At 58.5% G+C, this 16,765-nt stretch overlaps 1 protein-coding gene and 3 non-coding genes across 4 annotated transcripts; all 4 read right to left on the bottom strand.

Moving 5' to 3' along the window:
- Positions 1–1,096: 1,096 nt before the first annotated feature.
- On the bottom strand, positions 1,097–11,120 carry SPACA6 (sperm acrosome associated 6). The gene is made up of 10 exons (XM_059877149.1): positions 10,636–11,120; positions 10,335–10,412; positions 4,088–4,156; positions 3,090–3,113; positions 2,630–2,707; positions 2,396–2,502; positions 2,314–2,316; positions 1,777–1,933; positions 1,471–1,681; positions 1,097–1,202 (listed from the first exon to the last, which is right to left on the bottom strand). The coding sequence occupies exons 1-10, from the start codon at positions 10,847–10,849 to the stop codon at positions 1,169–1,171; spliced, it is 975 nt and encodes a 324-aa protein (XP_059733132.1). The 5' UTR covers positions 10,850–11,120; the 3' UTR covers positions 1,097–1,168.
- Positions 11,040–11,125, bottom strand: MIR125A (microRNA mir-125a). Its single transcript, NR_030921.1, has one exon. It is a non-coding gene; the product is annotated as a microRNA mir-125a (primary transcript).
- Positions 11,126–11,545: 420 nt separating this feature from the next.
- Positions 11,546–11,624, bottom strand: MIRLET7E (microRNA let-7e). The gene has a single exon (NR_031388.1). It is a non-coding gene; the product is annotated as a microRNA let-7e (primary transcript).
- Positions 11,625–11,722: 98 nt separating this feature from the next.
- MIR99B (microRNA mir-99b) lies at positions 11,723–11,792 on the bottom strand. The gene has a single exon (NR_030912.1). It is a non-coding gene; the product is annotated as a microRNA mir-99b (primary transcript).
- Between the last annotated feature and the right edge of the window lie 4,973 nt (positions 11,793–16,765).

Below are 16,765 nucleotides of genomic sequence, written 5' to 3'. Positions count from 1 at the left end.
CAAACTGTAGAATATCACTCTGGAGATTGGAACTGACACACACTGCTGCTGCTAAGTTGCTGCTAAGTCGCTTCAGTCGTGTCCGACTCTGTGCGATCCCATAGACGGAAGCCCACAGACAGAAGCCCACCAGGCTACCGTCCCCGGGATTCTCCAGCCAAAAACACTGGAGTGGGTTGCCATTTCCCTCTCCAATGCATGAAAGAGAAAAGTGAAAGGGAAGTCGCTCAGTCGTGTACGACTCTTAGCGACCCCATGGACTGCAGCCCACCAGGCTCCTCTGTCTATGGGATTTTCCAGGCAAGAGGACTGGAGTGGGGTGCCATTTCCTTCTCATACACACACTACTATATATAAAAGAGATAACTTATAAGAACCTACTTTATAGCACAGGGAACTCTACTCAATACTCTGTAATGACATATATGGGAAAAGAACTTAAAGAAGAGTGGATATGTGTATATGTATGACTGATTCACTTCGCTGTGCAGCAGAAACTAACCAACACTGTAAATAAACTATATTCCAATAAAAATTAATTTAAAAAATTAAAACCTTAGCCAAAATAGCCACACACACACACAAAAAAAGAACACTCTGGCTGCTTTGTGGAGAATGGATCGCACTGGGACAAGGCTGAGCCCACTCTCAACCAGGGAGACCAGTGTGGATACTGATCCAGAGATCCAGGCAAGAGATGGTGGTACACCACAGAGAGGGAGCAACTCCATGAGATATATAGGAATTGAAAAGGCTGAGACTTGGAAATAGATGAGACATGGAGGAGAAACTAAACACAACTTAGGTTTCCAGTCGAGCGGATGGGTGGATGGTGATGCACTTGATGACAGCAAGAAAGTTTTGGGGGACGAACAGGCTTTTGTGGCGACACGAAGGTCCTTATTTGAAGGTGACTGATGCAGGCGTAAATGTCCAGGACACTGCCAGAAATCTGGGGAGGGGCCTGGGCGTGCACCTAAAGCCCTCAGCACAGGGCCCTGCACTGCCACAGCTGTGCCTCTCACCATCATTACGGGGGCATGTGCACCTGGGCATATGCAACGATGAAAGAATCACTTGCAACGATGAAAGAATCTAGAGAGCCAAAATAGATTCTTTATTTTAAGGATGAAAATAGGATAAGGAAAAAAAAAAAAAGAAACCTTTGTTAGTTGCCGCTGCAGTACCATCGGAAAAACATCCTAGGGAAACAAGGAGATTTAGTGTGTGGCGGGGGAAGAGGCTGGGGACCCGAAATTTGGGTCCTGGAGCCTAGGTTCCAAAGGCGGGTGATAGGGCTTGGACTCTTGGATCTGAGAAACCAGGGGCTGGGGGTTATGACTCCTGAGTAGGAGGGGACTGGCGACTCGGAGTTCCGGATCTGAGGGAGGAGGGGCTGAGAAACCCAAACGCCCCAGTCTCAGTAAGGAGAGAGCCGGAGGCTGGGACTCTGGGGTCCCGGGGACTTACCACACCAGCACGGTCACACTGGCTGATGCTAAGGCCACAAGGGCCGCGAGCAGGCACTGATTGCCCGGCGTCAGAGCCTCGGGCCTGGCCAGCAGCTCGCCCAGGCTGGGCCTCCAGGGTTCGATCATCTCCGCCTCCTGCGGCACCCAGCGTAAGACTTCCCGAAAAGAGACCTGGAGCTCAGTCTCCCCGCGCGGCGGCGGGCCCGTCACTGCGGGGACGCGCACGTCAGCCGGGCGCCAGCCCCACCCCCCGCCGCGCAGCCCCGCCCCCCCGTCCCCCCGCGCGGCCCCGCCCGGCCCGCACCGTTAAGAAAGAAGTAGAGCCGCGCCAGGGGGCGCTGGTCGTGCGTGATCACGCAAGAGAAGGTCCCGCGGTGCGTGGGCTGCACTGGCCGGATCCGCGCCAGGTAACCTTGGGCCCGCGGAATATCTCGGAAGTAGGTTGGATCTTGAGTCCGGAGCTGCGGGACGCTCGGGCTGAAGCGGATAGAGGCTGAGGGCGACCGGCCCCGCCCCGAGCGCAGAAGGGAGTCTCTCCGCCCTGGCTCGCCAAACCGCTACGTGAAGCCCCGCCCCTGAGCCAGGCCACCCACCCCCGCCCCCCGCCCTCCCGGAGCCCTGGCTTCACCCTCTTATTCGCCGAGGGTTCACGCATGGCCCCGCCCCCTAAGCCTTGACTCCGCCTCTTGGGCCTAGTGTTTGCTCTCCCGCCTGAAACCCCTACGGATAATTCACCCCTGGGCTCTGTCACTGCATTTTGAGCTTTGACCCTTACCCCCAGACGCCGGGACCGTCCCCTTGCACGAAGCATGAGTCTAGACCGAGCCTCCTCGAATCCCACTCCCTGCCTCCTGACTCTCCATCCTCTAGAGAAGCATAAACCATCTCCTAAAGCCCTTCACGCTGGACCCGCCCCGACTCACACCTCCTGCGAACTTCCAGGAATAGGTGATCTCTTCCTTAGGCAGCTGAAAGTTCACAGTGCAAGAGAACATGGCCTGACGACCCCGAGTCACCGTCAGGTCCTGAACTGAAGACAGGTCTCGCATCGCCACCTCGGCCCGCCCACGTCCGACCCCCCAACCCCAGCCCCTTCCTCGCTCAGCCCTCTCTTCCAGTTTTTCAGGTTTCTCGCCCTTCAAGGCCACGCCCCTCACCTGGGCAGTCAAGTGGGAGGTCGCAGACCTTGGAGTAGCATCCGCGGCAGCGAAAACGCCGAGTGACCTCCTGGAGTCCTGGGGGGTGGGAACGCTGGGTCTGGGGTCCATCTGCCTCCCCTAGCCAGGGTCCCTTCGGCAACCACGTGGTCTATTTAACTTCCCCGGGTTCTACCTGCTGGACAGAATCTGGACCCCGCCTTTCCCGCGCTCATTGGCTGGCTCTCACCACTCTCCAGCCTCTAGGATCCCCATTGGTTTGCCTTCGTTTTGTTTTTGTTTTTGTTTTCCCGGACCCGCCTTTCGTGAGGTTTGTGAACTGGTTTTCTTACTCCTCTTCTCCTGGGCTCGCATTGGCCCCTTCGGATCAGAGGCACCCGTGCTCTTCCAAGAGTCCCAGGTTTTGGCCCTTACCACCTCCTTTCCCCCCGCAATTCTGAGCTTTGAATGACGTGCTTACCGCAGGGAGGAATGCAGACCTGCACTGCGGAGAGAGAAGAAGCGTTACCACCCTGTAAGTCGCGGCAGGTGCCCACCTGAAACTCCCCTAGAGGAAACGTTTCAGGGCCGGATGCATTCATTCCTCCAAGGGACCAGAGCCAGGTATGCCGCGCTCCACCAAAGGGGTGGGGCCAAGCCTGCAGCTTCCCCGCTGTAGGCGGGGCCAGGCCTGCGGTACTTCACCTGGGGACCCTACCAGCCCTGCAGCATTCCATTAAGACGTCAGGCACATGCCTGCTGCTGGCAACCAGGAGGCAGGTCCAGCCCCGGTGTATTCCATCGAGCGGGACGGGCCTAGATCCCGGGCGATCATCGGAGGCTGCTGCTAAGTCACTTAAGTCGTGTCCGACTCTGTGCGACCCCATAGACAGCAGCCCACCAGGCTCCCCTCCCTGGGATTCTCTAGGCAAGAACACGGAGTGGGTTGCCATTTCCTTCTCCAATGCATGAAAGTGAAAAGTGAAAGTGAAGTCGCTCAGTCTATCCGACTCTTAGCGACCCCATGGACTGCAGCCCACCAGGCTCCTCCGTCTATGGGATTTTTCCAGGCAAGAGTACTGGTGTGGGGTGCCATTGCCTTCTCCATCGGAGGGGACAGAGCCTAATTAGGGGGCCCAATCAGAGGTGTGGTCAGGCTGGACGTAGCCCACTAAGACGCCCCGGATGGAAAGGAAACCTGTCACAGAGTGCCCAGGGTCAGACACAGATCCATGAAGAGGCCCGAGCTAGTCTGGGACAGGACTGTCCTACAAAGCCGTCCCAGCTAGAGGTAACCTTGCATCGGAGGCGGGGCCGGACCCAGAGTGGTTCTAGCAGGGTAAGAGGCTGTGCCCAGAGTGACCCACAAGGGAAGCTCGGCTCAGAGATCGGCCGAGGGGTTGGCTTGATGGGAGCAGATGGGGGTCTCCGGAGTTGGGTTTGCTAATTGGGCCGGGGGAAGTAGACAGTCTATTTTACCTTCCTTAAGCTGCAATATAATCTTCTGCATTTTCTCCGCGGCACGAAGAAAGGCAACCCGAAAGGACCCTGGAGGGTGGAGGGAGTCCTTGTAGTAAAGACCCTTCCCCAAGGCTGCCGGAGCTCGACAGGCCTGGCTGTCATCATGTCTGTGCCCCTCCCCCAGTCCCTGCTATCCCCAGGTCTCTGGTATATGCCACAGCCTCCTACTCTATCTGGATGGTGGGCACACCCCCAAATCTCCTTCTGCTGCCTCTAGACTAATCACTCTGACAGAACTCCTCCGCATCTGTGTTATCTTGTTAAGGAGAAAAGGGAGGATAAAGGTCAAATTTCTCCCATGGCCTAGGAGGCCCTGTGTAGTCTGGCCTAGTCTCGTCTCCCTCTCTGTGTGCTAAGTCGCTTCAGTCTTGTCCGACTCTTTGCAACCTCATGGACTGTAGCCCACCAGGTTCCTCTGTCCATGGAGATTCTCCAGGCAAGTATACTGGAGTGGGTTGCCATGTCCTCCTCCAGGAGATCTTCCCGACCCAGGTATGGAAGCCACAACTCTTAAGTCTCCTGCAGTTCATTTCCCCTAATAAGGAAAGCATCATGCTCTCTGCCACCTCAGGGCCTTTGCACATGCTGTCTTCAGTCTCCAGCACACCTCCCCCCCTACTCCTACTCTTCCTTCCTGTCATCCCTCATGTCACCTCCTTAGAGGTTTTCTCAGACCACAAATCTAATTTAATCCAGTCCCCTATTTTTGTCTCTAACAGTACTCCATCTGTTCCATTCATAGCTCTCACCAGTTTGCAAATACATATATTCATATATGCATAGTGAGCATTTAAGACTGTCTCTTAAGTAAGCAAACAAGTCCTTCTTTAGTGCTGTGTCCTCAGAAACCAGGAAAGGGCCCCTGAGTCTTAGGAATAAGTATGTGTAGAATGAATTCCAGGATTCAACTGGAATGAGCACCACAGCTGGAAGCCTGGGGCCACAATTCATCCGCTGGATGTGTTATATTTGGCCTTGAAAATGTTTTTTAAAAATGACCCAGTTGCCATCATGTAAAGTTTGGGAAAAGTCACATAAAATGTTTGGCATCCCTTTACGAAATCTGGAAGAGCTGTAACAGAGGCAGTATTTCCATGAGGCAGCAGTTGGCCGGAGCTTAGCAGCAGCCACCCACTTTAGTCAGGGCACACACCCACTTTCCCAGAGTTCCCAGTCTCTTCATTTCTACCCCTCTTTCACTCTTTCTATGTTCTCTGCTCTTATGGATGTTTGAGTTTTCACCACTGTAATGGCCTTCAAAAAAAAAAAACAACAAACTGGGGGACTTTCTCAAAGTGGATGGCTGCAATGATTTACAGGTGGAGGTGGCTTTGGAAGTCAGAAATGTGACAGGATTTTGTTGTTGTTATTTAGTTGCTAAATCAGGTTTCAATTCTGTGATCCCATGCACCGTAGCCTGCCGTGTTCCTTTGTCCATGGGATTCTCCAGGCAAGAATACTGGAATGGGGTGCCATTTCCTTGTCCAGGGGATCTTCCCCACCCAGGGATCGAACCTGCATCTCCTGCACCACAGGCAGATTCTTTACCACTGAGCCACCAGTGCTCATGTGGCGGGGTGCTATGGGCTGAATTTCATCTCTTCCAAATTCATACGGTAAAGTCCTAAGCCTAGTCCTTCAGAATGTAACTGTATTTGGAGATGGAATCTTAAGGAGGTAATGACATTAAAATGAGGTTTTTTGGGTGGGCCTTAACCCAACATGACTGATTTCCTTGGAAGAGAAGGAAATTTGGACACGGACACGGAAGGAAGACAGTCATTCTGCAAATCAAGGAGAGAGGCCTCAGAAGCAACCCACCCTGCTGACACTGACTCCTTGATCCTGGACTTCTAGCCTCCAGAACTGTGAGCAAATAAACTTCTTTTAGTTAAGCCACCCAGTTTCTGTTTTTTGTTGTTGTTGTTGTTGTTGTTGTTACAGCAGCCCTAGCAAACTAATACACAGGGATTGCCAGTTGCCTCAAAATATCTATTTTCTCCTTAATAACATATCACCACGTTCAGCTGAGAAAGCACCCCGACCCTGCCCCAGTTAAAAGACTACATTTCCCAACCTCCATTGTAGCTAGCTGTGGTCATGTGACCTAGCTGTGGTCAGGTGTCCAAGTTCTGATGGATGAGCTGTAAGTTTAAGAGTGATGTGTGAGTCACAGAAAGTAGCCTTAAAAGAGATATGGTGCCATTTTATTGGCCCCTTTCCCCTTCTTTCATCCTGTTGCCTGAAACTTAGACTTGATGGCTGCTGCTCTAGCAGTTATATAGGACTATGAGGATAAGTAGTATATCCTAGGATAGTAAGGCAGAAAGCTGGAAGGGTGCTGAGTCCCCAGGAAAATGCAGCTGCCATACTAGTCTTAAGTGCCTACCTCAAGACTTATTTTATAAGGAAAAAATAAACTTCTACCCTGCTTAAGACATTGCAGGTTTTAACCTTAGGCTAAACCATACATAAAGGGAGGGAATTGAGGATTCTGATAAGAATCTGGCTGAAGTAATGATCATAGAAGTGATGGTAGAAGCTGGAGAGAAGAGGGCTCTGAAGCCAGGAAGCAGGTGCAAAATGAGGGGTCAAGGACTTAGCAGTCTCTCCTTAGCCACAAGGCAGGCAGGAGCTGTGGTCTGGTGACGGCAGTATGGTCAGGAGGATGTGGTCCGAGTGGCGTGCTCAAATGAGAGGCTGGGATGATGTTGGAGAAGGCAGCCAAGGAATGTCTATGGGCCAAACCAAATGACTCTTGGGGGGACGGTGTGTGGGATATACCAAGTCAGCCAGGGGGCAGGGGAGAAGCATGGGAGTAAATAGGGATGGAGCGAAATGTCCAAAGGGGCAAGAGGCAGGCTTGTGTTAACCACAAAGGGGCACGAGTTATAGTCTCCCCAAAGAGGTGCTTCACTGGGAGCCTCGACCTGCTGATCACCTGAGTTTGAGTTCTGTCTCTCCCAACTATGTGCACACCTGTCTCACTTCCATGCTACCCATCACACGCACTCCTCCCTATGTGACCTTGGCCGGGTATTTAACCTTCCTGATCCTTGGTTTCCTCATTCATAAAATGGGGGCAATATCAGTGTCTACTTCACAGCATTGGTGGTGAAGATTTCACGTCATACAATATAAAAGCCTCCTCCTCCCAAACTATGTGCTGCTGCTGCTGCTGCTGCTAAGTCGCTTCAGTCGTGTCCGACTCTGTGCAACCCCATAGACGGCAGCTCACCAGGCTCCCCCGTCCCTGGGATTCTCCAGGCAAGAACATGGAGTGGGTTGCCATTTCCTTCTCCAATGCATGAAAGTGAAAAGAGAAAGTGAAGTTGCTCAGTCGTGTCCGACTCTTCATGACCCCTGCTAGGTACCATTAAATGACCATAATGGGATAATGTCTGTGTTATAGAAGAGTCAACTACTGGCATTATCATCCCCTAATCTGAGATGCGGAAACCCAGGCACAGAGAGGTTAGGAAATTGGCCAAGGTCACACAGCTAGATTGGAACCCATGTGGCCAAACTCCAGAGCCTCCACGGGTGGCCACCATCTGCGGTAGACACACTGCCCTCAACACCACACTGACAGTGCCAGCGGCCACCACTGGGAGCCACTCTGAGTCCACCTGTCCATCTCTCTGGGCCTCCATTCGGGAGAGACCCAGGAGTCATCCTGATTCTTCCCATCCCCATCATCCTACGTACGTCTGGTCCAGACATCCCCTGGGTCCATCCACGGGAGCCCCAACTTCCCCATCTGGAAAATGGAGCTATAAAACTCCACCTCATGGGGCCAGTACAAGGACATCTTTTAGGAGGATTATTAACATAAATCACTCTTTGCAGACACAGCATCTTCCATGCAAGGGGCAGGTTCATCTCAGCCCCCACCAACCCATCACAACAGGTTCAAGTCACCACTGACCGTCTCCTCCCTGGACCTTCTGCTTCTGCCCTTGACCCACATGGCCTTAGTCAGAACCCCTCTTTCCTGTAAAATCCTCCAAAGGGCCTCCCCACATCAAGAGCAAGAGCTGAAGTGATCATTGGGTATGAGCTGGAAAGAGGGGGTCCTTTGGCTGAAGTTGGCTCAAGGACGCACCCTAGCGGTTCCCAAAGTGTGTTCCCAGCACAGCAGCAGCAGCACCTGGGAACTTGTTAGACATGTCCATTTCTGGGCCCCACCTCAGACCTAAGGCTCAGAAACAGAGGGTGGGGCCCGGGAGCCTGCATTTTAATAAGGTCCCAGGAGATTCTGACATACACTGTGGGGCTGGAGAACCACTGGCCTACATGGTCCACTCCAGCTCCACTGGCCCCAGGGCCTTTGCACTGACTCTTTCTACCACCTGGAAGCTCTCTCCCCAGGTCACCTGCACAGCTCTCTCTGTTCCCCTCATTCCAGTCTTTGCATAACTGGACCGTTTCATTTGCACCTCCCCTGATCAACCTGTTTAGTAAAACGATCACCCCACTGGCCACCCCCCCTTTCTCTCCCCTTTTTGTTTCCCTCCATAGTATGGATCACCAGCTGACATCTATGGCATTTCACTGATTACGTTTAATAATCAATGCAAGCAACCTGAGGGCAGGTGGCTTGCAGTTTGGGTCACAGCCGTGTCCCTGGTGGTGTTCCTGACACAGTAAATACCCGTGGAACGTAAAGCCCCAGCTTCTCCCAGCACCCAGACTCTCGCTCCAGTCCATCCATATGGCCCTCGAGGATCTTTCTACACCCTGAGCTGACACTGCCCTTCCTCGGCTCACAGCCTTGTTCCCTGGGGACAGTCTCAAATCTCCCTGACTCCCAGTTGAACTCTGGACGTCCCCCAAGCCCCTCACAGTCACTGCAGCCTCACCCAGCTGGCCATCTACCCCTTCTCCTGCTCTTCCTCCCAGAGATGACCACTGCCCACTCAGACACGGAGCCAGACCCGGCACACAGTCCCTAACCCTCCTCTTCCCCTCTCCCTGAACAGCTCATCAGACCCAGGCCCAGTCTTTTCTTCACCTTCACAGATTCCCCGCCTCAGGTCTGGCCTCCTTCACCACAGCCTCCACCCTGGGCCTCCCAGCCTCCACTCCCTCCCCTGCTCCAGCTGGTCCCACACACTGCCTTCGGGGGTCTTCTGCACCCAGAGAAGGACTTGTTTCTGCTCTTTTCGAAACCTTCTGACGTAGGGGAGAAGGGCATCTCTGGGAATTCTCCCCCCACTCCCACCCCCACCCTCAGCTCTGAGTTCCTCAGCTCTCCCTTTGTGGGTGGGGGAACCTGCAGCTGAAGTCTTCATGCTGCACCTCCCCTCTGCCCTGGGAGCCCCTCAGATGGATGGGAAGCTCCTGATGTTTGGGGCTCATGTTTGTCAAAAAGCTCAGAGGCAAGAGTAGGAAGCAAAAGCAGTAATAGAACTGAGATGTAGAAATAAGTGCGGAGCCCCCAGACCAGGGACACGGCCATGAACGCTCCCCCACCCATGGTTCCAGTCTCCAGCATGTAGGGGCAGGGGTTGGGGGGAGTCCTGTGTCCTGTGACCACTGTGGCCTGGTGTGATCACTGTTCACACTGCCCCTTCCCACAAGGGTCACCCCAGCCTTGTGGTTCTTTCACACTGTCACACGCATGTGTTGAGCGTGTCTCACCCCCTCAAGGTTGTCACGTGTGCCTGTCTCCCCAGTGATCCTCTCCCTCCCTGCTCCCACCTGTCTTTCAGGGCCCATAATAGCCTCCACAGGTCAAAGATATGGAATCACTTTGCTAACTGTAGGGAATACATTTTATCCTAGCGGAAGCTCTCCTCCCTGAAGTCTGTCTCCATTGCTGGAGTCCCCTCTGTCTCACTGAGTTCCCACGCCTTGCCGGAAGGCAAAGCGGTTATCTTCTTTCTCAGATGGGTGAGTTGAGGCCCAAAGTTGGGGACGGGGGCAGTGAGGCATCCAGAATCTCACAGCCAGGGAGAGGGCAAGCCACACAGGGAGGGCAGGCTTTCACCTCCCTGAGCCCCACTGGCCTCAGACTCTCAAGTTCCTTCTGCCCTGAACCCACCAGGCCCTGCCCGTCTCTGCTCCCTGACAAGGTCACTCAGCTCCCTCGGCATCCTACCATCAAGATCACTGTCACGTTCTGGGCTTTCTCTCCCTTGCCCCTTGCCCCACAAAGGCTCAGACATCCATATCCCAGAGCCACGGACCCCGCCCCACTCACCCTGGGCAGTGGCCATCTCCTGGAGGGAGTGGGTCATCTGGGTGAAGGCATCGTGCAGCTGGCCCCTCTCCTCGTAGTCTGGCAGTGGGAGGCAGGGGCTGGGGGAAAACTGCTTCCCCTGGCACCATGTCCCCGAGGTGGTCATCCCTCTGTCTCCGATCTCTGCTCCCCACGTCTCCATTCTCCCATCTCTGCATCTCGTCCCTCTCAGTCTCTCCAGGCCTCTTGGGTCCCTCCCTCCGCCTACCCCCGGGCACCCCACCCAGGGAGGATGATGGGGAGCAGGGGATGGTCTCCTCACTGATCTCAGTGTCCAGCAGCCCCTTAAAGGCATCTGCGAAGGCCTCCTCACACTTTCCGAGGTCGGGACTGTCCAGGCCGGCGAAGATCTGGCAAATCTGGAGACGCTCCTCATAAGACGTGAAGCAGAGGAGACAGGCCCAGGCCGAAGCCCCAAAGACAGCGAAGGCCGCCAGGGAGGGCAGGACGGCGCTCCAAGGGGCCAGCCAGGCCATGGCGGAGGGTCGCGGCCTGGGGGAGAAGCTGGTGACTTTTGTGAGGTCACTGTGATGCGGGGGAGGGGCTCAAGATGCAGGGGTCAGAGGTCAGGTCTCAGTCACCGATCCAATGTCAGGCTCCCCCTGTGGGGGTTTTCAGGGAGGAAGGGGACAGGGGATCGGCCGGCAAGCCCCAGGCTGGTGGTTGGGCCGGACGCCAGGCTCCCAAGAACCTCACCTGTGACCCTGGACGTCCTCACAGGTTAAAGGGTCTCAGGGACGCAGAGGCCGGCAGTGTGATGTGTGTGTGTGGGGGCCTGCCAGGCCCTGGGGTGGGGGGCGGGTGGTGCCGGGGAAATGAACATGGCACAGAGACACCGTGAGGGCCCAAAAGACAGAAACTGGGCCACAGGGAGACACCGGGAGGCCAGAGATCCAGAAAGCACCATAAGAGACTAATGGAGACAGAGTTTCAGAGGCCACTGCACAGAGACTCAGTGGAGATGGAGAGACAGAAAAAGCCAAGCAGAGATTTCTGGATGGGAGAGAAACTCTCTGAAAGAAAGGGGAGAAAGGAAAGGGACAAGGACAGGAGGGACAGTCCCGCTTCTCTCCCAGGGTCCCTGCAGCAGCACCCCCCTCCCCAGCCTGGCCGGGTGGGGCATGGGACCAGGGTCCAGGGGTCCCCACCGGGCCGTCCCGTGCAGGGCGCAGCCTGGGGAAAGCTAGGAGGCCGTATAGTGATCTCCTTGGGTGTCCTCCTCAACTATACAACCTCCTACCTCAGCCCGGGGGGCGCGGCAGGTGGACAGACAGACGGATGGACGGACAGACAGGGCCAGGGAGGGCGGGGAGGGCCGGGGGAGGCCCCAGCCGCGATGGTGAGCCCCCGACACGGACCCACAGACACGAGCTTGTGTGCGGCGAAGGCCCCGCAAGGTCGGTTCTACGGGTGGGTGCCAGGACCCAGGAATCCGGGCCCCCGGCCCCCTCCTCCCCAAGGAACCCAGGAGTCAGTCTCTCGGTCTCTTCCTCCCCGAAGGTCCCCGGAATCCAGGCCCTCTAGCCCCCAGTGCTTCCTGAGATTCAAAAGTCCGAGTCCCCAGGCCCCCGGCCCCTCCCTCAGTCCTGGGAATCCAGCCAGGCCTGCCTCCTTTGGAGAAGACGCAGCCCGGCTTCCTGGATCCCGGGGCCGAGGGAACCTCACCAGTTTCAGAGTTTGGCCACTTGGGCCAGCTCCCTCCCTGACCCTACCTGTCAGATAATCGGAAATCCAGGAGCGGGGCGGAGGCCGCCCAGGGGCTATAAACCCGTTAAAGCCTGTCTGGGTATCTGCTCCTCTCACACCCCTGCTTTTGGCCTCTCATCAAGTACCACACTGACATCTGCGGATGCCGCCCCAGGCCTGTGTCATCTCTCCGGCGGAGCGCGAGGTGCCATCGGCACCCCCATTTCGCAGGTGGGAAGGCTGAGCCCCGGCAAGCCGTAGGCTGGGGTGGGGTGGGGTGGCGGGGGCAGGAGTGGGAGGGGCCAGGCCTTCCAGGCAAGAGGGCCCAGCGCCCGCCCTCCCCAGCCCGGGGCTGAGTCTGTGCACCTGAGAACCTCCGCCTCGGTCCAGGGCTCCGGCGGTCTCGCTCCCGCCGTCTCCCGCTCCAGCTCCATCTTCCCGGTCCTCTCTCCCGGTCCGGCCCGCTCGCTCTCGGCCTCACCTGGTCCCCATCTCCTGCAGCTTCCGTGTGCTCCTCCCCGGCTCTGCGCTGCCCATCCGCGCCTCCCCCCGCGCGCGGCCGTCCCCGGCTCGCAGGGGCCTTTCTCAGGCCATGTCTCTCCGCCCTCCCCCGTCTTGCTGTCTCTCCTCTCCTCCTTTCTGCTTCTTTCCCTTTCCCTCCGGTCTTGCCCCCTCCCCTGCTCCGCCCCCCTCCCTCTGTCTTTGTCCCTCTCCTCCCGTCTCTCCCTCGATTTCCCTGTCTCACTCTCCTCCCCACCCCCCACCCCCACCTTTTCCCCCCTGCCTGCCTCCCTCCCTCTTCTCTCCATCTCCCGGCCTCCTTCTCCCCCTCCGTCTCCCTCCTTGCCTCTCTCTCTCTTTCTCCTTCTCTCCCTCTCGGGTCTCTCGCCTCCCTCCCCCCCCCCCCCTTTCTCCTTCCTTCTCTCCCTCCCCCTCGCCGCAGCTCGGAGCCAGGTCTGGAGCTGGGGGTGGGGTGGGGGTGGTTCGCGCAGGGGCCCAGGGCCGGGGTAGCGACCTGCTGGGGAGGCGGGGAGGCGCGGAGGGGCGGGGGAGGCCGGGGGGAAGGGCGGAGGGGGGGGCCCAGGGACGGGTCCGCGGACCCCGCTCGCATCCCGCTTCCCTCCTTCCCGGCCTCCCCGACCCTCCGGCGGGGGCGCGAGCCGGGCCAAGGTGGGGAGGAAGGGGAAGGGAGGAGGCGGCCCCCGCCCCCCCGGCCCCCCCAACCTGGCCCGGAGCCCAGGCCCGGGCTCCCAGCATGCCCCGGGGCTGCCGGGGGCCTGGGGAGGGGGTGCGAGCCGAGGGAAGCCGAGCGTCCTCAGGGTTCGCGGGGCCGCAGCATCGCCCCGCGGCTCCGGCACGTCTCTCCTGGGGAAACTGAGGCCCGCAGAGAGCGGAGGGCGGGGGGGCGGGGGTCAGGACCCGCTTGAGGTCACCGCACCGGACCTCGGTGGAGACGCGGACTCCCCGGGCCCGCAGGCCCGACCCGGGGAAAGGGTTGGCGCAGGACTTCGCCCAGGTCTGGGCCCCCCTCCCCCTCTCCGCAGACCCTGGGGAGCCCCCAAGGGTCAGAGAGCAGACCCAAACAGTCTGGCACCATGGCAACCAGTGGCCCCGCCCCCTTAACCCCCAGAGGGCTGGTCTCCAGCTGGGGCCAAAGAAGAGGAGGTGGGGACGCCTGGGTTCGGGAGAGAAAGGGTCTGGGGGCCCGAACTCTGGGATTTCGTGGAGAACCAGGGGGCTGGAATGTGGACCCGGCCCCCCCTTCCTCCCCGCCAAGGGCTGAGGGAAGAAGAGGCTGGAGGCCCAGACTCCAGGGTCCGGGGCTAAGAAAAGGGGGCTGGGGTTCGGACGCTGGAATTCTGCGGGAGGGGCCGGGTCGCGGACGCCCAGGTCTGAGGGAGGAGCGGGCCGGGGACTGGAATCCTGGTCCCCAAGGGAGCCTGGACGCTGGGCCTCTCCTGCGCCAGACATCCCCTGCCCCCGCCGCTGACCCTGGCCTGTCTGGCAGCCCAGACAACCTCCCCCTCCTCGGCAGCCCCCTCCCACTGGCTCGGCTCACCCTTGACCCCTTAGAGCCCCGCAGCCCCTTCCCTGCCCCTCCCCCGTCCCTCCAGCCAGACGTTAACCCTTCCTCGGCCAGAGGCACCTCCAGAGCCAACCTCTCCCTTGAGCTCCCCTGAGGGCGCGGGAGGGCATCCCTCGCGCGTCTCCTCAGGCTCCAAGCCTCTCTAGCTACCCCAGCCCCATCTCTCCCCTCCCAGTGGAATCCAGGAGGTGCTCCTGGCCCGCTCCTCCTCCTGAACCCCGGAATCCAGGCCCCCCCAGTGCCCAGCTCCAAGGATTCGGGACTCTGGGTCCCCGGCCCCCTCCTCCTCCTCCAGGAACCCAGAAATCCAGGGACCCTGGAGTTCGGGCCCCGGGTCCTACGCCCCTGCCTCTCCGTAGACTCACGGCTCCACCGCTCCCGCGTCGGGGGAAGGGTCTCGGCGGGCAGCCCCCCGGGGCCGGGCTGAGCCGGGCCCCGCTGCTGCCGCCGCCGCCGCCAGCTCTCCATCCTCTCCCCGCCTCCGCCGCCCGACGGCCTCTCCCCTTCCTCCCGGCGTCCCCGCCATCCTCCTTCCCTCCTCCCCGACTCCCTCCGGCCTGGGCCTCCTCCCGGTTCTGCGGGCCCGGCTCCCCAGCCCGGGACCCCGGCGGACCAGCCCCCTCCCCAGGGGGCCCCCGCCCCGGCCCCTCCCCACCGCCCGGCCCAGTCCGGCCTGGCTTCCACCACCGCCACCGCCCCCCCACCCCCCCCGCCCCGCCCCTGCCCCGGAGCTGGCCCCGGTCCAGGGGAAAAAATTCCATCCAGCCCCGGGGAGGAGGGAGCGGGGCGGGGAGGCCGGGCCGGGGAGCGTGACGCAGGGAGGAGGGAAGGGACAAAAGGGGCCGGGAGGCGGTAGGGTGAGCCGGCAGCGCTCCCGCTCCTCCCTCCCTCCTCCCTCGGCCGGGGCCAGTTCTCTACTCTCCGCTTTCTTTCGTACCCTCCACCTCTCCTCCCTTTCCTTCACTCTGCCGGCCTCCTCCTGGCCCTGTGCTCCCCCCACCCCACCCCCCGCCCCCGTGTCTCCGTCTCCGCGTCTCTCTTTCTCCTTACATCACGCCCACCCCCTCCACCCCAATCAGGGTCTTCTCCTCTCCTCGCTCTGTCTCCCCCTTTCTGCTCTCCCAGCCTCCTTCCCCTCCCTCCGCTTCGGTCCCTCCACCCGCCCACCCACTGGGGGACAGAAAGGTGAATCAGACCCAGATCTGCCCTTGCAGACCGAGCTCACAGTCTGATGGAGGAGACAGACCCAGACGCAGACAGTTCCAATCCTGGGCGATCGGGGTATGACGAAGGGAGGGTCCAGCGGCTTGTGGGAGCCCGCGGTAGGGGGCAGGAATCCTTTCAGCTGGCGATAGCCGAAAGGGCCTCCAGATAAGGCGGTGGTTGTGACCTCCAAGAACTAGGAGAAGTTAGATCTGAATTGAGAGAGAGAGAGAGAGAGAGAGGCGGCCGTAAGGGCGTTGCAGGCGGAGGGCACAGCTGAAGCAGAGGCCCAGAGGAAACCAGGGGGGAGATTTTGGGAGAAGGGCAGGCGGTCAAGTCTGATGGGAACTCAGGAGCCTGCAAGAGGAGGCTGAGGTGGTGGGCGGGGCCAGGTGCCCAGCGCTTGGCTGGCCGGGGGCGGGGAACTTTCCCATGTGGGTGTCTGGGAGCAAAGAGAGGGGCAGGGTCAGATTTGGGGTGTCAGAGTGATCCCTCTGGGGCCTGTGGGGGATGAGTTGGGGGGAAGAGACTGATGGAGGCTGGTGAGGCGGTTGCCTGATTCGAGGCTGGGACCCTGGGGACCCAGAGGAGGGGGCGGGACAGAGAATGTGAGGAGGAGGATGAGGATGGAAGAGGTCAGGAAGATATAACAACCAGGAGTGTGGCCCTGAGACTGCGGGGGACAGGAGTTGTTCTGGATGGGGAACCAGAGGGAGAAGGGGGTGCAGAAGAGGGCAGGTGCTGTGTGCCAAGTGGGACCTAGTGGACATTAGGGGCCAGAGGACATATTGGGGACACATTGAGGCAGTGGTGAGTGTAGGGTCCTGGGGTTCCAACAGTGAAAAATGCTGTCTCCTCCTGCCCTGTCCCTGGCCACCCACTCCTCTCTGGGGACAGCTCATGCTTACCAGTTTCTTATGAATCTTTCCAGAAGAATTATATCCTTTTGTACTTGTACACTGGGCTTCCCTTATGGCTCAGCTGGTAAAGAATTTGCCTGCAATGCGGGAGGCCTGGGTTCGATCCCTGGGTTAGGAAGATCCCCTGGAGAAGGGAAAGGCTACCCACTCCAGTATTCTGGCCTGGAGAATTCCATGGACTGTGTAGGCCACGAGGTTGCAAAGAGTCCCACAGGACTGAACGCCTTTCACTTTCACACATGTATTATACTAACCCCCTCTGTTTCGTCCCCAGGTGGGATCATATTATTCTATGCTTTGCTTTTTTTTTTTTTTTTTTAAACACTATATCCTGTGTTATCCATCCATGTGTGTGTGCTAAGTCTCTTCAATTGTGTCCAACTCTTTGTGACCCCATGGACTGTAGCCCAACAGGCTCCTCTGTCCATGGGATTCTCCAGGCAAGAATACTGGAGTGGTTGGCCATGCCCTCCTCCAGGGGATCTTCCTGACCCAGG

This window comes from Bos taurus, chromosome 18, assembly GCF_002263795.3.
Source record: "Bos taurus isolate L1 Dominette 01449 registration number 42190680 breed Hereford chromosome 18, ARS-UCD2.0, whole genome shotgun sequence".
In the NCBI taxonomy this organism is placed as follows: Eukaryota; Metazoa; Chordata; class Mammalia; order Artiodactyla; family Bovidae; genus Bos; species Bos taurus.
Note: the sequence above shows the minus strand (reverse complement) of the source record. Positions and strands in the feature narration are given on the sequence as shown.